This window comes from Ceratotherium simum, chromosome 17 (genome assembly GCF_057802395.1).
Source record: "Ceratotherium simum simum isolate JZ-2026a chromosome 17, ASM5780239v1, whole genome shotgun sequence".
Classification (NCBI taxonomy): domain Eukaryota; kingdom Metazoa; phylum Chordata; class Mammalia; order Perissodactyla; family Rhinocerotidae; genus Ceratotherium; species Ceratotherium simum.
In genome coordinates, this window is record NC_141916.1 from 266534 (window position 1) to 289951 (window position 23418).

At 42.5% G+C, this 23418-nt stretch overlaps 1 protein-coding gene across 1 annotated transcript in view; it reads right to left on the reverse strand.

The window, feature by feature from the left end:
* LGR5 (leucine rich repeat containing G protein-coupled receptor 5) overlaps positions 1 to 23418 on the reverse strand; it is a 119923-nt gene that overhangs the window by 45177 nt on the left and 51328 nt on the right. Inside the window, 2 exon segments of the mRNA XM_004429417.3 lie at positions 3481 to 3552; positions 16523 to 16594. Of these exon segments, the coding sequence (XP_004429474.3) occupies positions 3481 to 3552; positions 16523 to 16594 (144 nt within the window).

A 23418-nucleotide genomic window follows, 5' to 3' on the forward strand; every position in this document is an offset into this window, starting at 1 on the left:
GGACAGGCCTGTTCTGTTCAGCATTTTGCCTCTGGCACTGTGGTTCTCAACCTATTGGACCCAATTCTTCCTTTAAGACCAAATATTTTGTAATGCCTCATCTATTATACTTAGCTAAAATTCATAAAAATAGAGCCTGTCTACACACATCATTTCAAAGAAAAAAATCAATATAATGTGCTGCCCTAAGGGTACATATTATAGAGGAGAAATAAAAGTAATTCATAATAAAGTGACATATATGTCAGTATATACGTGACACTCAGATGTGAGTACCCTGGGAGATATTTTTATGAACGAGTCAGATGTCTGCTTCTACTTTTAATGGATAAGGTTGAGTGGGAGAGAAATGACACCATCAGAAGCTATTCTGTACAAGATCAGGGAAATGAGAGGAGAGGCCCAGGTGGACACCAGAATAAGAACAGGAGTTAAGATACAGAACAGACTATACTGACTTTATATATTGGAAAGAAGGAAATAAGTTTTATTAAATAAAGAGACATGCCAAGACGGATTTCAGATTTTGTCGTGGGGAAAATTAGGAAAGGTTACAGTCTCACAAATGAGTGCCCCTGACAGGAAAGAACGGATCAAGATAATTCTCTCTCTTTTACAAGACAGGGTTGAAATGTCGCAAAGAGCATTTATCCTATCTCAAAATTTCGTTACATGCTGAGGCGAGCGTATCCCCCCATAGGCAGTGGGGGATCGAGGCTATTGGAAAAACAAATAGTCATGACAGTGCCTTCATAGAAGCTGGGTGGTAGACCCTGATGGACAGCAGGACAGTGAGATTAAAAAGCAACAGGCCACTCCCAAATAAATAAATAATTATATAATCATCACAGAATAGATTTTGTATGATTGTGCTCCAAAAATTTTAAAAGAACATAATACAAAATATTTATAAAGCAACCTTTGTTAGTGAAATTCAATGAGATCCTTGTTTTTCATGTTTCTCTGCTAATTTAATGCTAGTTACTTTTAAGAAGGTTTACATCTCCACATTCTATACCTTTAATTTGTTTTGTGGTTTTTGAGGTAATTCTACTGCACTAACACCATTTTAAACTAAATATGTGGTTAGAAATCATACAATACTTGGAATAAACAGGATGCACAAACTGAGTTAATTATTCAATGAATTTGAAAGTATATATTTATTCCATTTAATTTTTCCTGTACAGATTATTAAGCTTATACAGAACTTCTTGTAAAACCTTTTAGTATTATTACGTGTGAAAGTCCTATTGATTTACATGTGGTGTGGAGGGCAGTCAGGAGTCAGGGAGGATGCAGGAGAACTCTTTACGCCAGGCTGAGCAGCACATTGCAGGACAGGTCACTACAGGCCCACCATCTGCAAAACCAAAGACGCCCCCAGAGGTTCCAGACCACTCTGTGGCAGGCAGAACCACCACAATTGAGAACCACTGCTCTAATGCTGAGATGCTTTCAAAACATTTGACAACTGAAGTTGATAGTTGAACATCAGTCTTTAAGTCAGCAAAGGAAAGGGAAGGGTGAAGACGATTCCGGCAGGGGCCTGGCTCCTCTTGAACTCTCCGCACGTGGACCGTGAGCGACCTCAACTGCAAGGTCCGAAAACGCCACTCCCCGGCTCACCTCTCTTCAGCCTGGAACAGAACACTGTCCATGTGTTTTGGACATGACATGTGGGATCCCTGCAGCCAGGACCCTTTCTCTCTTCCAGGCTCTTCTCCAGACACTCCCCTCTTTCTCCTAAATGCTCGAGCACCAACCTGCTTGGAGCCGCCTGTACATCCAGGTACTTCCTGCCTCTGTGTCTCTGCATGTGTTGTCCCCTCAGTCGGCCACCTCATGTGGAGGGCTAAGTCCTGGTTGTGCTTCAAGATTCAGCTCCTAGGTCATCTCTTTGGAAAAACATCTCTCCTGGGAAGCCGAATCTGAACCACCAGACTCGACTAAAAGCTTCCCAACCCCTGTGCTTCCATCGTGCCCTGCACACATCTCTAGATACATTTTTCAGAAGAATCAGAGGGGATCTGTTTGTTGGTCTTGGTCCCACTATCGTGATCCCACAGTCCACCACTAGATTATAAGCTCTTCAAGGACATGGACCATACTTATTGATCTTCATATTTCCAGCAATAATTTGTTCAACTCCACTTTGAGTGGCACACACACACACACACACAAACACACACACATACACTCTAGCTCAGTATATCCAATATACATTTTTGTTAAGTGAATTAAAATAATTGATTCTAGTATAATTTATTTGACAAGTATCCAAAATGCTTAGTGGTACATAGTTTGACGCAGGAAAAACATCATCTTAGTTGTCTTATCTAAACTTGATTTACGTGATGCCTTTTAAATGGTTCCAAATATTTAGCTGGATTCATGAAGATACAGGCGTGTTAGAGTTGGTGCTATAGCTCAGAATTTTATCACATAATAAATTAATGTTAGGATTTGGCAATATGACAACTTAAAAATATTTCTGCCTAATAGAAAAAATTATTTAAGGGTGGGGAGACCAAACCCAATTACCCAAGCAGACCAAACAATGGTCCTGCCATTGAATTTAACTTTTAACAGAATATTAACTTTAAATAAAACTACTTTTTAAAAATAGCCTATGTATCTCTCAGGTCAATGAAATGAAATTTCCATTAAGCAGAAGTATATCAAATGTCTTTTTAGAGTTTATAACATTTATCTCAAAGAAAGAAAATAAAATCAGGCTATTTTCTCTGAGATAATATTTTCCCGGTATGACGTTCAACTTGCATTATCTATTTTCTCTACCTAGGTGCTTGTTTTTTTCTACACAGAATAAACTGAAAGAAAATTAAGCAATGAGTACTAGAAGAAAGAGGTATTCAATAATGATGAGTTCTCTGATAAACAAATTGGGAAGTTGGAAATTAAATAATCAGAAAACCTATGTTCACAAGTCTCAATGAATTAACATTTCTCAATTAAACAACTACTCAGTGTATCTATGTGCACTAGGTTTTCCCACATCTATTTACAAGTGGAACATAAACTTGGCATTTTTTAGCTGATCCTTACTCAGTACATTATAAGGAAACAAACTTTGTAAATGGTTTGAAGCTGTGATCTCATCATGTCAGCATCACAGAGATTTATTCACTTGGTGATCAAAATGATTCAAGAAACTCTCCCCAACTTCATAACAGAAGGAAAGGGAAATACTCTTTTAGAAGTTTGAGTTGATAAGTTGGTTATTTAGAGGCAAATAAATTTAGATATTAAAGTTAGAGAAGGAGAGATGAATATTTTTCATACACAAATCCAGCCAGGTATAGTATGGTTCTACAGTACCAACAAAGGTAGACTTGAGTTCAGACGAATTATCCCACGGCTCTCAATAGCTTATTAGAGGGACACAACCTTTACAATTAATTAGCATCCACTTGACACTAAAACCGGAAATACAACAATAATATCTGGTTTACTTACAGAACTTTGAGACTGTGAAGTCCCGCGAATGCTCCCTTGGGAACGGATGTCAAAGCGTTTCCAGCAAGTCGTCTGCGGGTTTCGAGAGAGAGGACAGAGAGTGAGCTCAGCTCTCTTCACGCGGAATTCATTTAGTTGTTAGAAATTCAATACAATTGTGTTCAGACCACAAATGCCAAATGCAACTGTAAAGAACCCTGTTTTGTTATATTTTGCAAAAAAATTCTGTAAATCAAAAATCAAAAAGCTGGCAAAAGAAGTGCCTAAGAAGAAATATAATAAATTATGTATTTTACAATAAATCATTTAATAACTGACACTATACATATATACATATAAAACTCTCCTTTAAAAACATTTTTATACAAAAGCTAGGCAAGGGGACAGGCAGCATGGGCGGTGGTTGTGAGGCAATGGGCATTACTACAGAAAAGATGGTGGGGAAACCTCTCTGCTGAGAGGCCACACTTGAGCCACACAGGTTTCTGTGTGATGGAAACAGGAGCACAAAAGCCCTGAGGTGGGAGTGGGCCTGGAGTGGTCCAGAAACGCAAGGAGGCCACAGCATGGCTGGAGTGGAGTGACCACGGGGGAGAATGACAGAATGTGAGGCTGGAGAGGTGTGCAGGGCCACCACGAAGGGCTTTGGAGGTCACAATAAGGACCTGGAGCAGGGAGTGATGTGAGACCTGTGTTTTAAAAGGGTTCTTATGATGGGACCCATTTAACAGGGAGAACAGACTCTGGGGGCAAGAGTGGAAGCATAGGAGGCAGCTGGAGCCATTCAAATGGGAGATGCTGGTGTTTCAAACGGGGAATGCTGGGGTTTCAAATGGGAGATGCTGGTGTTTCAAACGGGGGATGCTGGGGTTTCAAACAGGGGATGCTGGTGTTTCAAACGAGGGACGCTGGTGTTTCAAACGGAGGACGCTGGTGTTTCAAACGGGGGACGCTGGTGTTTCAAACGGGGGACGCTGGTGTTTCAAACGGGAGATGCTGGTGTTTCAAACGGGAGATGCTGGTGTTTCAAACGCGGGATGCTGGTGTTTCAAATGGGGGATGCTGGTGGTTGCAAGGGGGGATGCTGGTGTTTCAAACGGGGGACGCTGGTGTTTCAAACGGGGGATGCTGGTGTTTCAAACAGGGGATGCTGGTGTTTCAAATGGGGGAGGGTGGTGTTTCAAATGGGAGATGTTGGTGGTTGCAACGGGGGACTCTGGTGTTTCAAACGGGGGATGCTGGTGTTTCAAATGGGGGATGGTGGTGTTTCAAATGGGAGATGCTGGTGGTTGCAACGGGGGATGCTGGTGTTTCAAACGGGAGATGCTGGTCGTTCCAACGGGGGATGCTGGTGTTTCAAATGGGGGATGCTGGTGTTTCAAACGGGGGATGCTGGTGTTTCAAACGGGGGATGCTGGTGTTTCAAATGGAGGATGCTGGTGTTTCAAACGGGGGATGCTGGTGTTTCAAATGGGAGATGCTGGTGGTTGCAAGGAGGGATGCTGGTGTTTCAAACAGGGGACACTGGTGTTTCAAACCGGGGACGCTGGTGCTTCAAATGGAGGACGCTGGTGTTTCAAACGGGGGACGCTGGTGTTTCAAACGGGAGATGCTGGTGGTTCCAATGGGGGATGCTGGTGTTTCAAACGGAGGATGCTGGTGTTTCAAATGGGGGATGCTGGTGTTTCAAATGGGAGATGCTGGTAGTTGCAATGGGGGATGCTGGTGTTTCAAACAGGGGATGCTGGTGGTTCAAACGGGGGATGCTGGTGTGGCACAGCCATTGGAGGTGGTGAGGAGGTGGGCTTTGGTGTAAAAGAGAGAAAAATCCAACCGGACAAACACGAGGGTCAAGGTGAACTGTAGGCAGGCAAACAAGAGCAACATTCTGTACCTATGGTTTCATTATACGTAACCCATATGCGTCTGATCAGTTGTCCAAAGTGCTCTACACAACACTGCAGTCAGTGAATTGTATATGACCGTGACACAGCAGAGTTACTCGTTGAATTACGGCAGACTTAGGCTTGGCTGATGATCACAGATGGCTTAACTGATCTGACTAAACTGAGTAGTAATTGCTATTTCAGCCACATGTCCCTAACGATCCTGTTCAGTCACGACTCCGACAGTACATTTTTGAGTTCCAAAACGTAGCCTTAAAATGGGGCTCATCAACTCTTCCTGCTGCTACGGTTTCAAGTAGCGTGATGGTTTCTGAGACACTGACTTTGGAAATGGAAAGGAGAAAGGAAAACTTTTTATTTACTTATTTTATTAGTTTAAATTACTGTTAGGGATAATACCTTTCTGTCACAGTTCCTGAAACACGGCTCTTCACATGAATTGCTTTTCTTTTCTGGGCAAGACTTTGAGGCCCTGAGACTGTGTCAGAACTGACTGTGGTGCCACCGCCCTGTGTTATCAGGGGAGTTTGTCTGGGAGCAAAGGAATTTATGATGTGCTGTTAGCCACTTGCTGATCTATCTCGTTGACAAAAGCAATTTAAGGAAATCATTGCATCCTTCTCCTCTTATTTCTTTACCATGTGGGATGGTTTTAGTAATTTAAAAATTAAATATACATAAACTATAGGGAATAAAAGACTTTCAAATGAGTTCACGAACAGTGAGAACTGTACAGGAAACCTTCCCGTGATGATGTGAGCTAACAACCATGTCCAACCCTAGAGACCCACATACCACTTAGCTGAGAGGTTTCGTTTTTTTCTCTGTTTCTAAAATTATTTCATGGGAATATCTTTTTCATCATTTTCCTTTCTATAATGAGATACAACTTAACAAGAAAAACTTTTATAACTTTTTATGTGATATAAAAAAGTTTTTATCCTTAAAGATACAGCTCCACACGTAAGACTCATACTGTCCCACCGTTGTTAGTTTTACTGACTTAACTGCCATAAAAAGAAAAAACAATCATTAAGTTACAGTAGATACATTCCTCTTCAAATAAATCAAATAAGTAGATGTTTTGGTGTTGTAACAACCAACTAAAATAATTTTGAGAATGTATGTTTCTTTGAATCTCTGCAGTTATTTGAATCTCTAAAGCAAAGTACTCTAAAGGTTTTTTTTTGTAGCTTCATTTTGTAAAACAGAGGGATGAGAGCCAGGCAACGAGATGCGGGCCCTGATTTCTCCTCTATGGACGGTGGCTTGGAGGGGGAGAGCCGTGCAGATAAAAGGGTGAATGCTGAGCATGGCGGGGTGCCAACCCTGCTCTCTGAGGGGGACCCTTGGGAAGATTCCTGTGCAGGGAGCCATGGTCCAGCATGGTCAACTCGGCCGAGTTCCGAAGGCAGAGGAACGTTTTCAGAGCTAAGAGAAAGGTCCTAGCGAGCTGTACCAGGCCTTCTGAGTCAGTACCCACAAGAACCCTTTTGACTTCTAACTCTTAGGTTTTTTTTTTTCTTTCCCTTTTTGGTTTTCTTTCTTCTCACCATTAATTTGCTGTGAGACTTAACACAGGTCACTTCTCTTCCCTGGGCCTCGTTTCACTTATATTTTTAAATGATAGCATTCTTCCTTAAGGTCTTTTTCTGCCCTAAAGTTGTGTTTACGTCACATGTGCAATGCCTGCTCACCCTCACGCTTTTCTCCCTCATTCTCCCTCCACCCCACGTTTTTCTTCTTGTTTATTGTAAGATTTCCTTATTACACGTCACTAACATTTTAAAAGCCCTTCTCATTCTTTATATCAGGAGATAGGTCAGTGATTATTATGGTCCACATTTTATAGATAAAGACACCAAAACCTAGAAAGGTTTTAGGTGAAATGAAAGACATTGCCCCTGTCCCTTTCCTAATTTCATTTAAATGTAATCTAGTCTTTTCTTCTGGTGCATGGAAGCTGTGTAACAGCAGCGCTTAAATAATCAGAGCAGAATGAACTTGAATATGACAATCCTTGTGATTTAAAAGAAGACATTTCAGACTCCTTAGCAATTTCATGCTGGCTCCTAGAAGTTACTGCTTTATTTTCCAACTATTACAAAGTACATGAGACTTAGTGGGCACACGTTCCATTCATGCTAAATTAGTTTGTTCTAGAAATGTGGTGAGGGCTAACACCAGGCTTCACAGGACTAGTTTTCCCTTCTCCCATTCTGAAGATCTGATGACACCAGCTTATTTCCAGTTTTCTGGCACTATTTTCCTTCTCTGTGGTTTTCCAGTATTAATTTCAGTGGCTTTGTTACTATTTCTGAAATTTTTTTCACTCTTCTGAGTTATAATTCTCCTGAATAATTGTAGTTAAACTAGCACTTAAACATAAAATTTCTGAAGTGTCAAAATATCCCCCCTTGAAAAAAATTCTCCTAAAGTTAGCAAAAACCATAATAATATTGTAATTAGTGATTTTCAAACCATAATAATGTCGTAATTAGTGATTTTCAAAAGACAAAGTGATGAAAAAGGTAACAGTCAATTCACATTGACTGTTCGTGATTCAACTCAGTTGATTAAGTGCTCTTGTTGCTTTGGGGCCACCATATTTACAGGTTTGGCTTGGATTTACCCATGCAGGAGCCAAGTGTCTGGTCGTCAAAGAGTTAGAGACACAACAGAATGAAACTCATAGCGAGACCTCATCTGCTCATCTCGCCTCTGCTGGCAGTAACGCATCACCGTAACTGACCAAGCCCACCACCGCACCTTTTCTTTTATAAGATGCTCATGGTGGTTGGAAGGGTCACATATTAGAGTTAACCCTCTGGCATTCATCTTTGGTAAAGTTTGCTGAAGCCTGTTCAGCAGCCTTGGATATAAGAATTATGACATTCCATCAACTGTTTTTCTTCCTACTGGAGAAAAAAGTGTCTTTCCTAATATGCCTCAAGAAATTGTGGTTTTCAAAAATTGTGGTATCCATCCCCCTCCCTCAATAAGTTAAGCATATCTAATTGGTCAAATCCAGCCCCAAGTCATCCTTTCTTAATTTGTGTATTTATGACCATATTAAATTTTGTTTTCATCATTAGATAAGATAAAAAAAGTTCAGATTTCAAGGTTTAAGGGATAAGACCACTGGACTGAATAAGTGAACTCTTCAGGTCAACAGGGACATCCCTTAGTGGGCATATGGCCCTATGGTTTCTCTAACCACAGACTAATGAAGTTCAATTTTCAACTCCTCTGTGAAGTCTTCCTTAATCACCTCAGTTCACAGTCAACTTTCCTGTAGGACATATTCTATACAATGCTGTCTATAAAGGTTCATTTTCTACCCTTTTATATGTATTCTACCTGATTCGATTATAGGCTTCTAAGGTAAAGAATCTTATTGCCTGCCCAGAACAGGGAGCTGAATCAATAGTTATTGATCTATCATTTGATCTTGTTCCCGAAAACAGTTGGCCACAGAGCTACAGTTGCTTCAGGTCTGACATAACTATTCCAAGATGGCTGGCTAGTCATTACATAACCAGATCCGAAACAGGTGAAGAATGCTCCTTCTTCATTACGCATCAAATTTAAATTCAGCAATTTACTTGAGTACTTTTAATATGCCACATATAGTGCTTTTGGGAATACAAATAGTATTTACCTTTTATTAAACAATTTATAAGTACTAGGCACAATGTTAAGTACATTATATACACTGTGCTATTTAATTATTATAAAAATCATATTAAGGGACCAGCCCGGTGGCGTAGCGGTTAAGTGCACGAGCTCTGCTGCGGCGGCCCGGGGTTCGCAGGTTCAGATCCTGGGCACGCACCAATGCACTGCTTGTCAAGCCATGCCGTGGTGGTGTCCCATATAAAGTAGAGGAAGATGGGCATGGATGTTAGCCCAGGGGCAATCTTTCTCAGAAAAAAGAGGAGGACTGGCAACAGATGTTAGCTCAGGGCTAATCTTCCTCACACACACACACACAAATCATATTAAACAAGTGACATACATGATTATTCCCCTTTTACAGATGGGAAAGTGGGCCTAAGAGAGGTTATTTGCTCATGCTTACATAGAAAAGTTTACACAAGAGAATTTGGTTCAAGCATAGCATTTTGGCTCCAAAATTTTAGTTTTTAAACCATTACTTTGGTTAAAAGTAGGTTGGTCAGGAGCGACCAACGTAAAAAAGGACACATACAAGGACACAATGGCTACATCACCCGAGGTCCTGGCCTGAGAAAACTGTTGCTCAGTCTTCTTACTCAAAGTCCCCCCTTGCCCTCAGATCCCGTACAATCTTACTGCCCTCACCACTATGACTGGTGGTCTCTCTTCTTCTCACAAATCCCTCTTTTAATTCTCATCCTCCAAACACAGATGTTCTTCAAGTCTCTGTCCTCACACCTTTTCTTTATCTAGTGACACTCAAACTTTAGTATGCATTGCCATTACCTTAGGAGCCATAAAAAATTCAGATCCTCAGGCCCCAATCCAGATTTAGTGAATTAGAGTTTCTGGGGGAAAGCATTCGGGAATCTGCATTTTTAAATAAGCAGCCCAGGTGATTTTAATATGGGTAGAACCCCACTCTGGGACACACAGAGCCTATACATAACCAGACCAGAGGTCCTCATCTGCCCCAGCACCTTCCACAACCACCTCTGCGTAAACAACTCTCCAACTATTATCTCTAGATCAGACTCATCATGCTCAGACCCACATTCCAACTGTATTGTTGACATTTCCAATGTCCTGCTGGCACCTTACACTTAGGATATTCAGAACCAGACATCCTTGTGCCTCCAAAATATCAGTTGTTCCCCTTGAATTCCCTGTTCCTATTGACTCTGCCTCACCAGTCTCCTAGCTCCTAGTCTTACAACCTTACTCAGAGTCATAGCTCACCTTCAGATGTCCCTTTCAGTCCCTACATTCAGTCAACTGATGAGTCCCTGACTGTCTTCCTCTGCTGTGCATCTTCCATATTCCCCAGTGGGTCTCAGCCCACCTGTAGGGCTTTAGAAGAATGATGTCTAGGTCCCCTCTGAGACTATTAAATCAGAATCGCTGGGAATAAGCCTTGGTAATTAGTAGTTTCAAAAATGCTCCAGGTGATTCTAATGCATATTCAAGGTAGGAAACTCTGAAATAGTTCTCACAGTTAACACTGATAGGGTCACCTGGAGACTGTCCTGGTCTCCATCCCCAGAGACAATGATTCATTCACTAGTTGTTAGGAGGATTAGGAGAGGTGACTAGTTAATGGATTTTAACAGTTATCCAGACGACACAATGAGAACCTGAACCAAGTGGTGATGAAACAGAGTGAACACATGGAGAGACAATGTGGAATTTAGGACTTGGAAACTGGCTGATATAGACACGAGTGAAAGAATGACGACACAAAAGGAGTGAGAGACACAGTGATCACAGGTTTGGAAAATAAGAATGCTGATGGCCAGCAGGAGAGGCAGGAGAAAAAGCTTGTCGGGGATGTGTGTGTGATGAATCTGGTTCGGCACTTGCAGAGTTTTAGAGTATTGGTGGGGTCGGTGGACGTGTCCCTTAGGTAGTGAGGATTCTCAGTGTGGTCCCTAGACTAGCAGTATGGGCATCACCTGAGAATTTGTTATGAACGCAAATTCTTGACATCCTCCCTCCCACCCCAGTCTGCTAAAGAAACTCTGGTGGGGCCCAGCATGTGCAGTTTAACAAGCAGCCCTGGTGACTCTGATGTCACTAAAATTTGAGAACACTGGCCTAGAGTAGTGGTCCTCAAACTTTATCATGCATCAAAATCCCCTGGAGAGCTTGTTGAAGGCAGTTTCCTGAGCTCATTTTTGAGTTTCTGACTCACTGGGTTGGGGTGGGGTACATGGGTTGGGGTTGTATTTCTTTTTTTTTTTCTGGTGAGGAAGATTGTCACTGAGCTAACATTTGTACCCATCCTCCTCTATTTTGTATGTGGGATGCCACCACAGCATGGCTTGATGAGTGGTGTGTAGGTCCACGCCCGGGATCCGAACCTGCAAATCCCAGGCCGCCATAGCAGAGCGCTCTGAACTTAACCGCTACGCCACCGGGCTGGCCCCAGGGTTTACATGTCTAACAAGCTCACTTGTGGTGCAAGCGCTACTGTCCACGGAACACACTTTGAGAACCACTGGTCTAGCAATCAAAGACAAAAGAGATCTGAACCAGAAATACAGACTTGAGAGGTCATCCATGTAACAGAAATAGTTCAACTTGTAGGTTTCTTTCCCAGACAGCTGCACTGTCTCTTGATGGGTCTGCAGCCTCGGAACTGGTCTCTCTGCTTCCATAATTCCCCAATCTATTTTGCACATGGAAATCAGAGAAATCTTTTAAAAGCGTAAATCCTATTACTTCACTAGCTGCACTCGACCCTCCAGTGGCTTCTGGTTGCTCTTATCTGAACTCCACACACAGCCTGATTGGTCCGCATGATCTGATCTTTGCTTTCCCCCAACCCCATCCATGTCCCTTCCCCTCCCTCTCACTCTCTCCAGCCGCAGATCTTTCAGATCCACAAACGTGGCACATTCTTCCCCACCTCAGGGCCTCTGCCCAAACTATTCCCCTGCCGGAAACACTCCACCCAGCTCTCAGGGCCACCCACCCCCATCCTCCTAATCAGTGCTTAGATGTCACCTTCTTAGAGAGCCTTTCCTTCCCTGTCACCCCTCATTACTTACTCTCTGCCTAACCACTTCAGTGTTCCTCATCACTCTTGTCACAATCAGCAAATCTTACAGGAGCCGGTTCCCTTCTTATCAGTTGTTTCCTCCACTATGCTGTAACCTCCCGGGGGCAGGGACTTGTTGAATGAGTGTGAACTTAGCAAGTCCTGTTCACTCTCATGTTCCCAGTGGCTCAATAAATACGTGTTGAGTGAATGAACCAAAGAGTATGAGAAAGGAGACACTAAAACTAAGTGCAGAAATTAGGAGTTTCTTATAGGAGTTGGGGGTGGAGGAGAAAGGAATGCTGAGGAGAACAAGAAGAGGAGGCAGAAGGGTAGGGAATTTTCAGACGGTGCCCTAATTGCCAACAAAAGAGATACACACACACACACATACACGAGCACATACAAGACAAGATACAGCTAAATGTCTACATCTAGATGCATGGATAGACACTGGGAAGAGAACCAAAACAACTGAGGTGAAATAACACTAGAGAAGAAGAGTTTCAAGGATGCAGCATTTATCATCAATTGCCAGATCTATGAAGACAGGAGACTGAACACTGTGACAAGGTTCACACAAGATTCACAAGGAGCAGGAAGATTATTCATGGGCATGAAGGTGTTTTCATTTTCCTAACACAACCCAACATGTGAATTATAGTTTACCAAAGTTCTCTCATCATCACTTCATCTGATTTTCAGAAAAAAGTCTCAAAAGACCCGCGGGACAGCTCTCACACGATGAGGAAGGAGAAATAACAAGGGCAGATGGTGCTTTCAGGAAGTTGGGTGGTATCTCCTGATGCAAATTTCATCTGCGTTAACAGATATCTACTAGTCACACAGAGAGTCTTCAAGGCTAACCACAATGTGACCAGACAGTTCCAGGGAACAACAGTAACTCAAAAACAGATCTCCCTAGAACATCTCGTGTTTCTTTCCTAAACTGAGTATTTGATCCCAATAGTGTTTGAATCTGGGAAGATTTTAAAATACTACTCAGAAATAAAGACTTTTAACTCAGGCTGTTTAAAACGGTAACAATTCATTTTCCCTCTGGTTTAATCAGACTATCTAAGTTTGATGGAACTTGTAGGCCAGCACTGGGCATGGTCTGTCATCAGCTCCTAACGTCTGAACCTCACTCTGATGGACCAAATGTAGCCTCTTTACGTGTCCAAATAGCAACACAGACATGAAGCCCCTGAATGCACAGACTGGACAAGACACTGTTGGAGAGAAATGCAACTGCCGTTCAGGGTGTTGAAGTCTGGTGAAGAACGAGCTGCACTGGTGCCCATGCCCATGAAAGCTCACAGTTAGAAACAGCATTCTTCACGGGTCCCATGTCCCTGGGATTACCGCAAAATCAAGCTCATGAAGTAGGAAAAGACGAGGTTAGAATCTTCCTGAAGGTGTTTTCATTTTACTAACACAACTCAATATGAGAATTATAGTTTACCAAATTCTCTCATCATCATTTCATTTGATCCTCAGAAACACCTCAAAACACAGGCAGAGCAGCTCTGACCGTTATCCCTGAGGCCCAGGGAGGCCAGTGGATTATCAGGTAGGATGTGGCAGAACCCGGACTTCTGCTTCAGATCCTGGGCTCTCCTCTCCACACAGCACAGTGTCACCACACTCAGAGACGGGCTTCTGAATCTCAGCTCTGACACTTACCAACTCCATTATCCTGGGGAAGTTCCTTATTTTCTCCGTACTTCAGTTTTTTTAATCTGTGAACTGGGAATAATAATAATATCTATCTTGATGGGGTTGTTGAGGGGATTCAGTGGGATAACATGTATAAAGCATTTTGAACAGTGCCTGGTGCAGAGTAAGCTATTACTGTTATAATTACAACATATTATTATTTCAAAGATCTAATACTCTAGAAGAGAATATAGACTTAAACATAGCTTAGTCTAACAGAAACAAGCAGCAACATAACAAAACACATTCAAAATGTTCTGCAAAACAGGCGCTTTTAAAAAAAAAAACACAACATCCTAAATTTAGCCTTGGGAACAAAGGAATAAACCAAGCAGAGTTGATCATTTTTCCAGGTTCTATAAATACCATCCCCTTTTGCTGCCAAATCAATAATGATGTCTTCAAAACATCAGTCAGATGCAACACACAATTATATTTAGGAAAGTGGTCTCGCTGCTAAATTCAGCAAGTCGGCCAGCTCAGCAGAGGGAATTCCAGAAAGAGTGAGAAGAGAGAATACACAGTCTGTAAAAGGTCTCCTCTACTTCTGAGATTCTGACTCCATGGTCGAAACACTTGATGGAGTTTCCAGAGACATAAAAACAAGACAATACAGAAAAATAGCATTTTCAAATGGCTGTTTCCTCTCTTTTTTTCCCTGATTTTTCTCAATTATCTTTTGAAAACTTGGCCTTGGAAAAGAATTAACATTCACCTCATGAAGAAAGAGGAGTTATTTTGAATGAGCTGGGTCACTGAGGGAGAAACTCTATTAAACAAAGTCCTTGGAGATGTGAATTATTTATTGATTCAGTTTGTGGGCTTAAGTTGAAGTGTGTGTTGGGGGAGAATGGAAGCCTTCTGCCATTGCATATTGTGAGGATATTAAAGAGAAAAGGATAGGAAACGCATATTTTAGAAATATGGGAATAAACAGGACTAAGTATTGTACATTAATTATGGTGGGGGAGGGAGGATGAGAAAGACGTAAATAAGAAAAAAATCCTGGTATTTGAAATTTACTAAAAATAATTTTTAAAAATATTGGCTGATGTTAACTAAATCTGTTAGTTTTTTCTAAGGCAACTCACTTATATAAGAAGCTCCTTTTACACATTTTGCTTTCTTTTTTTTTTTTTTCGTGAGGAAGATCAGCCCTGAGCTAACATCCATGCCAATCCTCCTCTTTTTGCTGAGGAAGACTGGCCCTGGGCTAACATCTGTGCCCATCTTCCTCCACTTTATATGGGACGCCACCACAGCATGGCCTGACAAGCGGTGCATCGGTATGCGCCAGGGATCCAAACCCCGGCGACCAGCAGCGGAGCGTGTGCACTTAACTGCTATGTCACAGGGCCGGCCCCACATTTTGCTTTCTCATTAGTTCATTCATTCATCCATCAAAAATTAATAGATTATTTATTACACATCAGCCGTGACTAAGACAGACATGGTCCCAACCCTGGAGAAGGTGAAGTTCTAGTAATGGGAATGGCCAGAGGGAAAAGAGGGGAAAAGAGGTGTTTGGACAACCCAGAGTGAAAATCCATCCTCGAATGATAAAAACCAATCTAAGCCTCCCCACCAACTCCTTCGATAACAATCTGGGTATATTCAGCTGATTTCAATAGTAAAACAATATCATTTGTTAAAAATACAATGCCATCAAACATAAATATAGATAAAACTCTAAAGGGAAGAAGTTTGAGAATATTATCCTCTTCAAACAAAAAGATGGATGTAGTGTAATTCAGTGGTGACGGAACGTTCTTTCCACCTCCCATGGTGGACAGTGTGGTGCCTCCACAATTTAAATTATTCCCCAAATTGGACACTGACTTTAGGATTTATAAAGAAAGTACTTTCAAAAGAGGTCATTGCCTAAACAATTCCTTTAATCAACAGAGGATTTACTCAACCGATGGTGCCAAACTTTTTTCATGAAGACTGTGATGCTGTACCACGTCCTTAGTCCCCATCACTCAAAAGGATGAGAGGATCAAATGGGTTTTTAAATGCACATTTTTGGTTTATACAGTTCTTTTTCATCTTCTGGAAAGTGATTACTAGACTTAATCAAGATTCCTTGGTGTATCATTAACCAATTTTAGCTCTCTTCCTTTCTATTTTATTTTTTTACAGTGAGTTTGGGAGAGCCCAGTTTTAAGTCCTCTGTGGATTTCATGTTTTTCTGTTCAAGTCTTGAGGGAAGCTAAATTTAAAAGCAGGAAAACAATAATTAAAAGTGATCAGGACAAGAAGCTTTGGTACTATGAGATGTGGACTTGATTTTCCTGTCACAAGCTGAACCGCACGGCAGTTTTTGGTTTTGATTATAGCTTTACTTACTATTTTAATAAGCATGAACCAGTATTCAAACTTTTAATATCCTGCTGCTTAACTATTTCCAAAGAGCCATCCAGCTCTTTTAAACAGCCTTTGTTTTAAAATTTTAATTTGCTTGGCTCGGTCTCACCTTAGAAAGTTGTAGCCTCATGGTAAACTCTTTTATAAGTTGATTTCCAGAACCATAAGCAATTTTTTTTCCCCTCCCAACTAAGCATTTCCTCATGTGCCAAAAGCATTGGTGCTGACAGCTTTTCTGCCCTGTTTTATCTAGTTCCACAGAAAGTATGACAGACAAACACAAGAACATGTCCAGCGCTGACTGGACAAGTGACGTCACAGCGATACTCACAGCTCCTCTAGGAAGCGGAGACCGTGCAGGGGAGACCGGGGCAGCTGGCTGATGCTGTTCATACTGAGGTCTCTGGGGAGGAAAGCAGAAGGGTGTGAGGAGCAGCACCCACCACAAGGAACCCAGCTGTTCAATTCACACATTTTCAAGCAATACAGCCAAATGTACTCATTTGTTTCCTTGACAAATGAATCACTATTTTGCATCTTAAATGCATCCTTTCCTCCCTCCCTACCCCTCAGCATTATGGGCTCTCCATCAAATTAGAGACCCTAGGAGGAGCTTATATGGATTAAAAGGATTCAGATTGTCCAAGGGCATGGCTGTAATTCTTCAGGTTTAAAATTACGTGAGTAGGACAGCAAAGGAAAGACATAACTCAACTTAGTGTCCTGCTTTAAGTTTCTGACAAAGAGAAATATCTTCACCATGCATCTCTGGAAGTCTTCTTTCTCTGGGACTATAAGCATCTTGTAAAAACAAACGTTTTGATTCAAAGAAATTTAAACAAAACAAAACAAGACAAAAAGCTTATATTCCCTCCTTCAACATGTTCCTTTTGCAGGTTCTCAGATTGCATTAAATAAGTGAAATGAACCATAAAACAAGGGTGTAATGTGACCCAGCTCTGAGCCACTTCCTGCTGGGCCTGCACAGTAGTTCCTGGCACAGGAAACAAGAAGCCACTTTGGGCAGAACTCAATCAATTTTTGTTTTAAGCAAAACTCCATGTAATTAGATTTCATTCTGTTTTTACTTTTCTATTTCTTTGCTGTCTCCCACATAACCCTACAGCATCACTGGTACGTGTCATCTGTATCTCAGAGGCTGGAGACCCACTGCTGGACAGTCTCATCAGACCAATCAAGACTTCAGGTAACAGTCAGCTGGAGGTGGACTCAAAAAATGACTCGTTCTCAAACCCAAAGATTCAGAACTAATGCCGTTACATTCTCAGACCAGGTTTACCTTGTTTAAATTTATCTTGAGTAACACAATGAGCTTCTTTTTATTTACTATTTTTTATTGATTTAATTGACATATAACATTGCATTAGTTTTAGGTGCACAACATGATTTGATATACATATATACTGCAGAATGACCACCACAGTAAGTCTGGTTAACATCCATGACCACCCATCAGCTTTTTTTAAACTTGGATTACTCCTGTTATTGAAGCAGCCACTCCCGCTGCACCTAACCAGCCAATTTCAGCATTGATAGCTTGGTTCCTTTACCAAATATTAACTTTTAATCAGTGATGCTAAGAATTGAGGGACCATTCACTCTCTGCCTTTAAAAAGTCACTAGCATGGGGGCCGGCCTGGTGGTGCAAGCGGTTAAGTGTGCACGCTCCACTTTGGTGGCCCAGGGTTCGCAGGCTCGGATCCCGGGCGCGCACCAATGCACCGCTTGGTAAGCCATGCTGTGGTGGCGTCCCATATAAAGTAGGGGAAGATGGGCACGGATGTTAGCTCAGGGCCACTCTTCCTCAAGAAAAAAGAGGAGGATTGGCACCTGATGTTAGCTCAGGGCTAGTCCTCCTCACCAAAAAAAAAAAAAAAAAAGTCACCAGCATTACAAGGAAGATAAAATATTTTGCTAAAGGTTTTAGAGTATGGTAAAAAACAAAAACCCAGAATTATTAATTTTAACATGCTAGTGAACAACCATGTAGCTGAGTAAAATGGTATATTCTCAAGCTAAAACTAAACAAGGCCAAAAATATAGACAAAAAAATTTGTATTGTCCATATATTAAAAATCTGGATTTTTTTCTGGCATTGCTCAAATAAGAGGGCCAAATAATTGAGTAGTGATTTCAGTTTTTCATGCAGACATTTCTCTGAAGTAGCAAAATTGTTTAGTTGACTGAACAGGCACATAGTAAACTGATCAATGCAGTTTCTGGATTCCTTATAGTGACTGTATAGTCTCTGCAAAGACTTGATATTTCTCAGGTATTCACTTTTTCCTTTTTTGTTTGGTGAGGAAGATTGGCACAGATGTTAGCCCAGGGCTATTTTTTGTGTGTGGGACACTGCCACAGCATGGCTTGATGAGCGGTGCATAGGCCTGCACCCAGGATCCGACCTGGCAAAACTTGGGCCACCAAACCGGAGCACATGAACTTAACCACTACGCCACTGGGCCAGCCCCAATATTCACGTATTTCTAATTGAAGTCCCACTTATTCCTAAAAGGGTCAAGGTGGGTTGCTTTTGAAGCGTGTTGGTCAGTAACCGAGATCAACCATTCCTGATGTCAGGATGGCTGGTGTTGAGAGCACCTACTCTCCTCTCCTCCTGTATCTTCTGTGTGATTGGGAAAAACACTGGTCTTGTCCATGTGCAGAAAGCTCTAAATAGAACACGAAAATTTACATATTAAGGAGATTCATAAGCCTGCCACACTATTTTAATGTTTATTACCCTATTTCAGGCGCCTGGAAGTGAAGCTTATGGGAGCACTCACTCGCAGGGTTCTCGCTGGAGCACTTCTCGTGGTGTGGCAGGAAGGTGCAGACACTGCCTCCCCATCCACGAGCTGCACCATTTTGGGAAAAGTAACCTCCCTGTGCAGGCTTCCTTGTATTGAAACAGGGTGTCTCTGTGTTAATAGTTTGATACCCTGTGATTAGCTCTTTCCAATCAGAAGGGAGTGCCAATTTTCTTCTGAAAAAGGGGAGTACCACCCCTTCCTGCAGGAATCAATGACTCCTCCATGTTACTGACATTGTGGTTTCTCTTAGAAGATGAGCTGGTCTTTCGACCAGCTGGCCCCTTACACCCCTCTCTGATACAGGCTGCTTCCCTTTAAAGAGCTGCCAGCAACGCATATCAGCCTATAGCAAAAACTAACTCTTTTATTCATTTATTTATTTTTTCCCCCCAAAGCCCCAGTAGATAGTTGTATGTCATAGTTGCACATCCTTCTAGTTGCTGTATGTGGGACGTGGCCTCAGCATGGCACAGCCGGGATCCAAACCCGGGCCGCCAGTAGCGGAGTGAGTGCACTTAACCGCTAAGCCATGGGGCTGGCCCAGAAACTAACTCTTAATGACAACAATCTATAGTAGAATGAAACAGGCCCTTAAAATATAAATTCAAAGTTGGTACGGCACAAATGAATTTGTCTGCATGCACTTCTTCCCTCTGCGTGCACCTTTGCAATGATGCTCAAGGGAAACAGTGGTCCTGAAACTCAGTGTTTCCCAAACTATCCACTGCGAAAGACCAATTTTTAAAAATTTCTAATTTGCTCTGGACTTATATTTTTATAAAATATAATAAAAATTAATTCCTAGAAAAGTGAAATAAAAACATAAAGATATACCAAATAGGAGCTCAATATTTTATGTGATTCCACAGAGATCATTCAACTACTATAAAAGTTTCTAAACCTTTACTCTCAAATTCCCATCTGTTGTGGTAAAAAGCAGCTGTGGCCGGCCCTGGTTGGGTCACTCTCTGGTGAGCAAAGCTGTGCTTCTAGTGAAGAAAGGAGAGGCGCGGATACTTCAGCCACCCAGGGAATGACAGAGGAGAAGGGATGGAGGGAGCCGGCCCACCGGCCAGGGTGCTGCTGACCAACAGACCATGAGGCTCGGGGGGCGTGGCCTCTGCCACGTGCGGAATTTAGTGGGAAGCCCCCAGTAGAGCCTACTTATCTACTTGCCTCTGTGGTTTTGCTTTTCCTTTTTTCCAACATTTCTACTCTGTACAAAAATATCCTCATTCTTACTCTTACATGATTTTTAAACTTTTCCTTTTTTTCCTATAGTATTTGGTCTTTCTGACCCCTGGAACACATACAGCTTTAGCGGTGAATGAAGGAATCAATTTCCGAGACTGTGCATTATTTAGTTTTTAAACAGCTGTTTTAAAAATATCCCTATTTTGCACCACATTTTCCTCATCATTCAGTTTGCTAAAATCAGTGAGACCATGTAATGGATTTCTTTAATTTTTTCATCTTTTGCCAAGACGTTGGAATTAATTTTGAAGAACTGGTCACTAGGTGAAAGATTTCATAAGAAATGGAGGATTTATTGTGACAAGACAGTCAAATATGTTAAATGGTCCTGTCCGATCTCTAGCCAGCTCTGGTCTGTGCTATGTTAATGACCACGTCCAGAAACCGAGGTCAGGGTTGCAAAGCTCTGTGGGAGCAGGTGACTGTATACTGAAATCACCCGAGGAGCTTTAACAAGTATTGATGGCTGGGTCCTGTCTCCATAGTTTCTGAGTTAATTAGTCCTGTACGGGCATTGGGATTTTTGAAAGCTTCTTGATGACTTGAATGTTCAGCCAAGGCTGAGAACCACTGCACAGGACTAACTCTTCTAAATTTCTAGACAGGTGTTCTGAACTCTACATTCACTCAAAATTTAGGAGGTTTATGGTGACTGCAGTACTGTCTTCCATGTAGAGCGTTCCATTCAAGCAGACAGCATCTATCTTCCGAAAATGTTTTTGTTTCTTGCAGCTCTATCATTTTTTCTTTGTTTGATAAATATTAATTGTGCACTAATTGTGGGCAGGTCTAGGAACACAGTGGAGAATAAATCTGAGTCACCGTCAACTTTTCCCTTTCCCACCATCCCTATGTTGTAAGACGCGCAGTGTTAATTCTGCCACCTGCTTCTGGTACCGGCCTCTCTTCTTGGCTGCCCCCCTCGCTCAGGTCCTTGTTGTGCTGATAGCTGTTCCACTCTCCATGCCTACTGTGTCTCCTCCTTCTAGGTCATCGTCTACACCAAGGCCAGAGAGGCGGCCCTGAAAAGTGCACCTGATCACGTCACTGCACTCAGAGCCACTGCCAGCCAATAAGAAAGGCTGCCCCTCTGAGGGAGATGGAGATAAATTACAGAAGAGATCCTCTCCCTCCCACTGAGGCAGCCACAGAGCAAGCGGGGTGAATGGCTTGGCCAGTAGAGCCTGGCCTGGAGGAGCCCCTGTGGAGGGCACAAAATAAGGCCATTTGGGCGGTCCTGACCCCCTGTCGGAGATTTTCTGCAGCTCCAGGTCTCTCAGAGGATCTGGCCAGGCTCTTCCGGATCTGGCCTAATGTACGGCCCACCTTGACCTCAGGTCACCTTCCTCTACGTAGCGCGTGCTCCAGTTACACTGAAATTCCTTCTGTTCCTCTGTGCATGTCTCCACACACGATCCTCTCCCCCTAGAATGCATTTTCCAAATCACCCCTCCGGTGCTCCCCCCACTCAACATCTAGCTGAACAGACCCCTGTGTTTCCGAAACAGCCTCTTACCGTTCCAGCCAGGTTGTTCCCGCTTTCAGCCTCTGGTCCTTGGATACTCCCAGCGTCAAAGACTCATCTTAGCCTGAGATCTCACATCCATCAGCTGGACACTCTCAACTTCCTCACCCCACCTGTTGTTTCACTCTACTGGCAAAATCCCAGCTCTGGAAAACACTGTAATCATCTCCTCTGTTCCTATCCCAGGGTACTGAGTGCTCTTAGGAAGAGAAACTCACAAATGTGCAGGTCAGTCCACAAACCCATGGTCTTTGTGGCTCTCAACCCCGCTGCATAATCCTGTTGTTGTTGCTCAGTTCACTCCTGCAGGGACTGTTGAAACCTTGACCATCTGCCTCACACGCCTTAATCGACAACCACCCCTCGTGAGGCGCCTTCCCTCTTACTCATGGAAATGACTGGACTCCTGAGGCCTAAGCAAGAAACAGGCCAAATGCTTGTTCTCTTGCCCCTGCTTCCTCTACCCAGATTTTTCTCCTTGCTCAGCTCTGCGCATGGGTCCCAACCCTCCCGGATGCTACAGTACTTTACTCCACGAGTCATTCCTTCTATTTCCTGTATTTCACTTCTTTTTCTTCCCTTTCAATGTACAGACACAGTCAAGTCTTTCCACTACTAAAACAAAAGGAAAATAGGATTTTTCGACCCATGACTTCCTTTACCTGCTACCCAATCTCTCTCATTCCCTTTGGGGTTGTTTCTAGTCTACACCTGTAGTCTCCACTCCCATTCCTTTTCCAATCCACAACACACAGACTTCCATCCCTACCCTCCAATGAAACTGCTCTTGCCCAAGAAACAGCGACCTCCCTGTTGTCAAATTGACAGAACTCATGACTTGCTGGGCCTCTCTCCTGCGTTAGACTCGCTCTTTCTGGAAACTCTACTCCATTGGTTTCTAAGTCATCATTCTCCCAGGATTCTTTCCATACTCACCCAACCTTTCAGTTTCCAGACTCCTCTGTGAGATTTTCTTCCATCTACCCAAAATGTCATGTTCTCTGGAGTTCTGCCCTCGGCCTAGTGCTCTGCAGTCTCTACCCTTTCTTCTTGGAGGCCAGTACTTTCTCTCATGGGTTCAGGTATCACTTAGATGCCCATAACCCCACAAATCCATATTCCTAGTCTTAATCTCTCTCCTAAATCTCAGAGCATATATCTAATTTCCTTCTGGACATGCCCACTTAGCGATCTTACAGGAATACACCATGTTCAAAATGGAAATAATCATTTTCTATTCCAAACTTGTTTCTTTCTCTGTAGAGCCAGTTTCTAGTTAACGCCACCACCATCTTCCTACAAAGAAAGCCCAAATCTTAGATGCTCTTCATGTCTTCTTCCTTTTTTCTCCACCAATCCCCGTCTCTCTCCTTACTCTGCCTGTTGCAGGCCCTCACCCTCTCTGCCCCAGTTGCCTGAAACTGCCTCCCAAGCCCGTGCTGCCTGCTACTAGTCTCATCCCTGTGGGTCACCCTCCCAACGGCAACTAGAGTGACCCATCCACAAACGCAGAATTAGCTACTCTACTTAAAACCTCTCAGTTCCTCTCTATCCCCTCCCAAGTGAAATCCACATTTGTTAGTTTTGCATACAAGTGCCATTGTGTAGCAACTA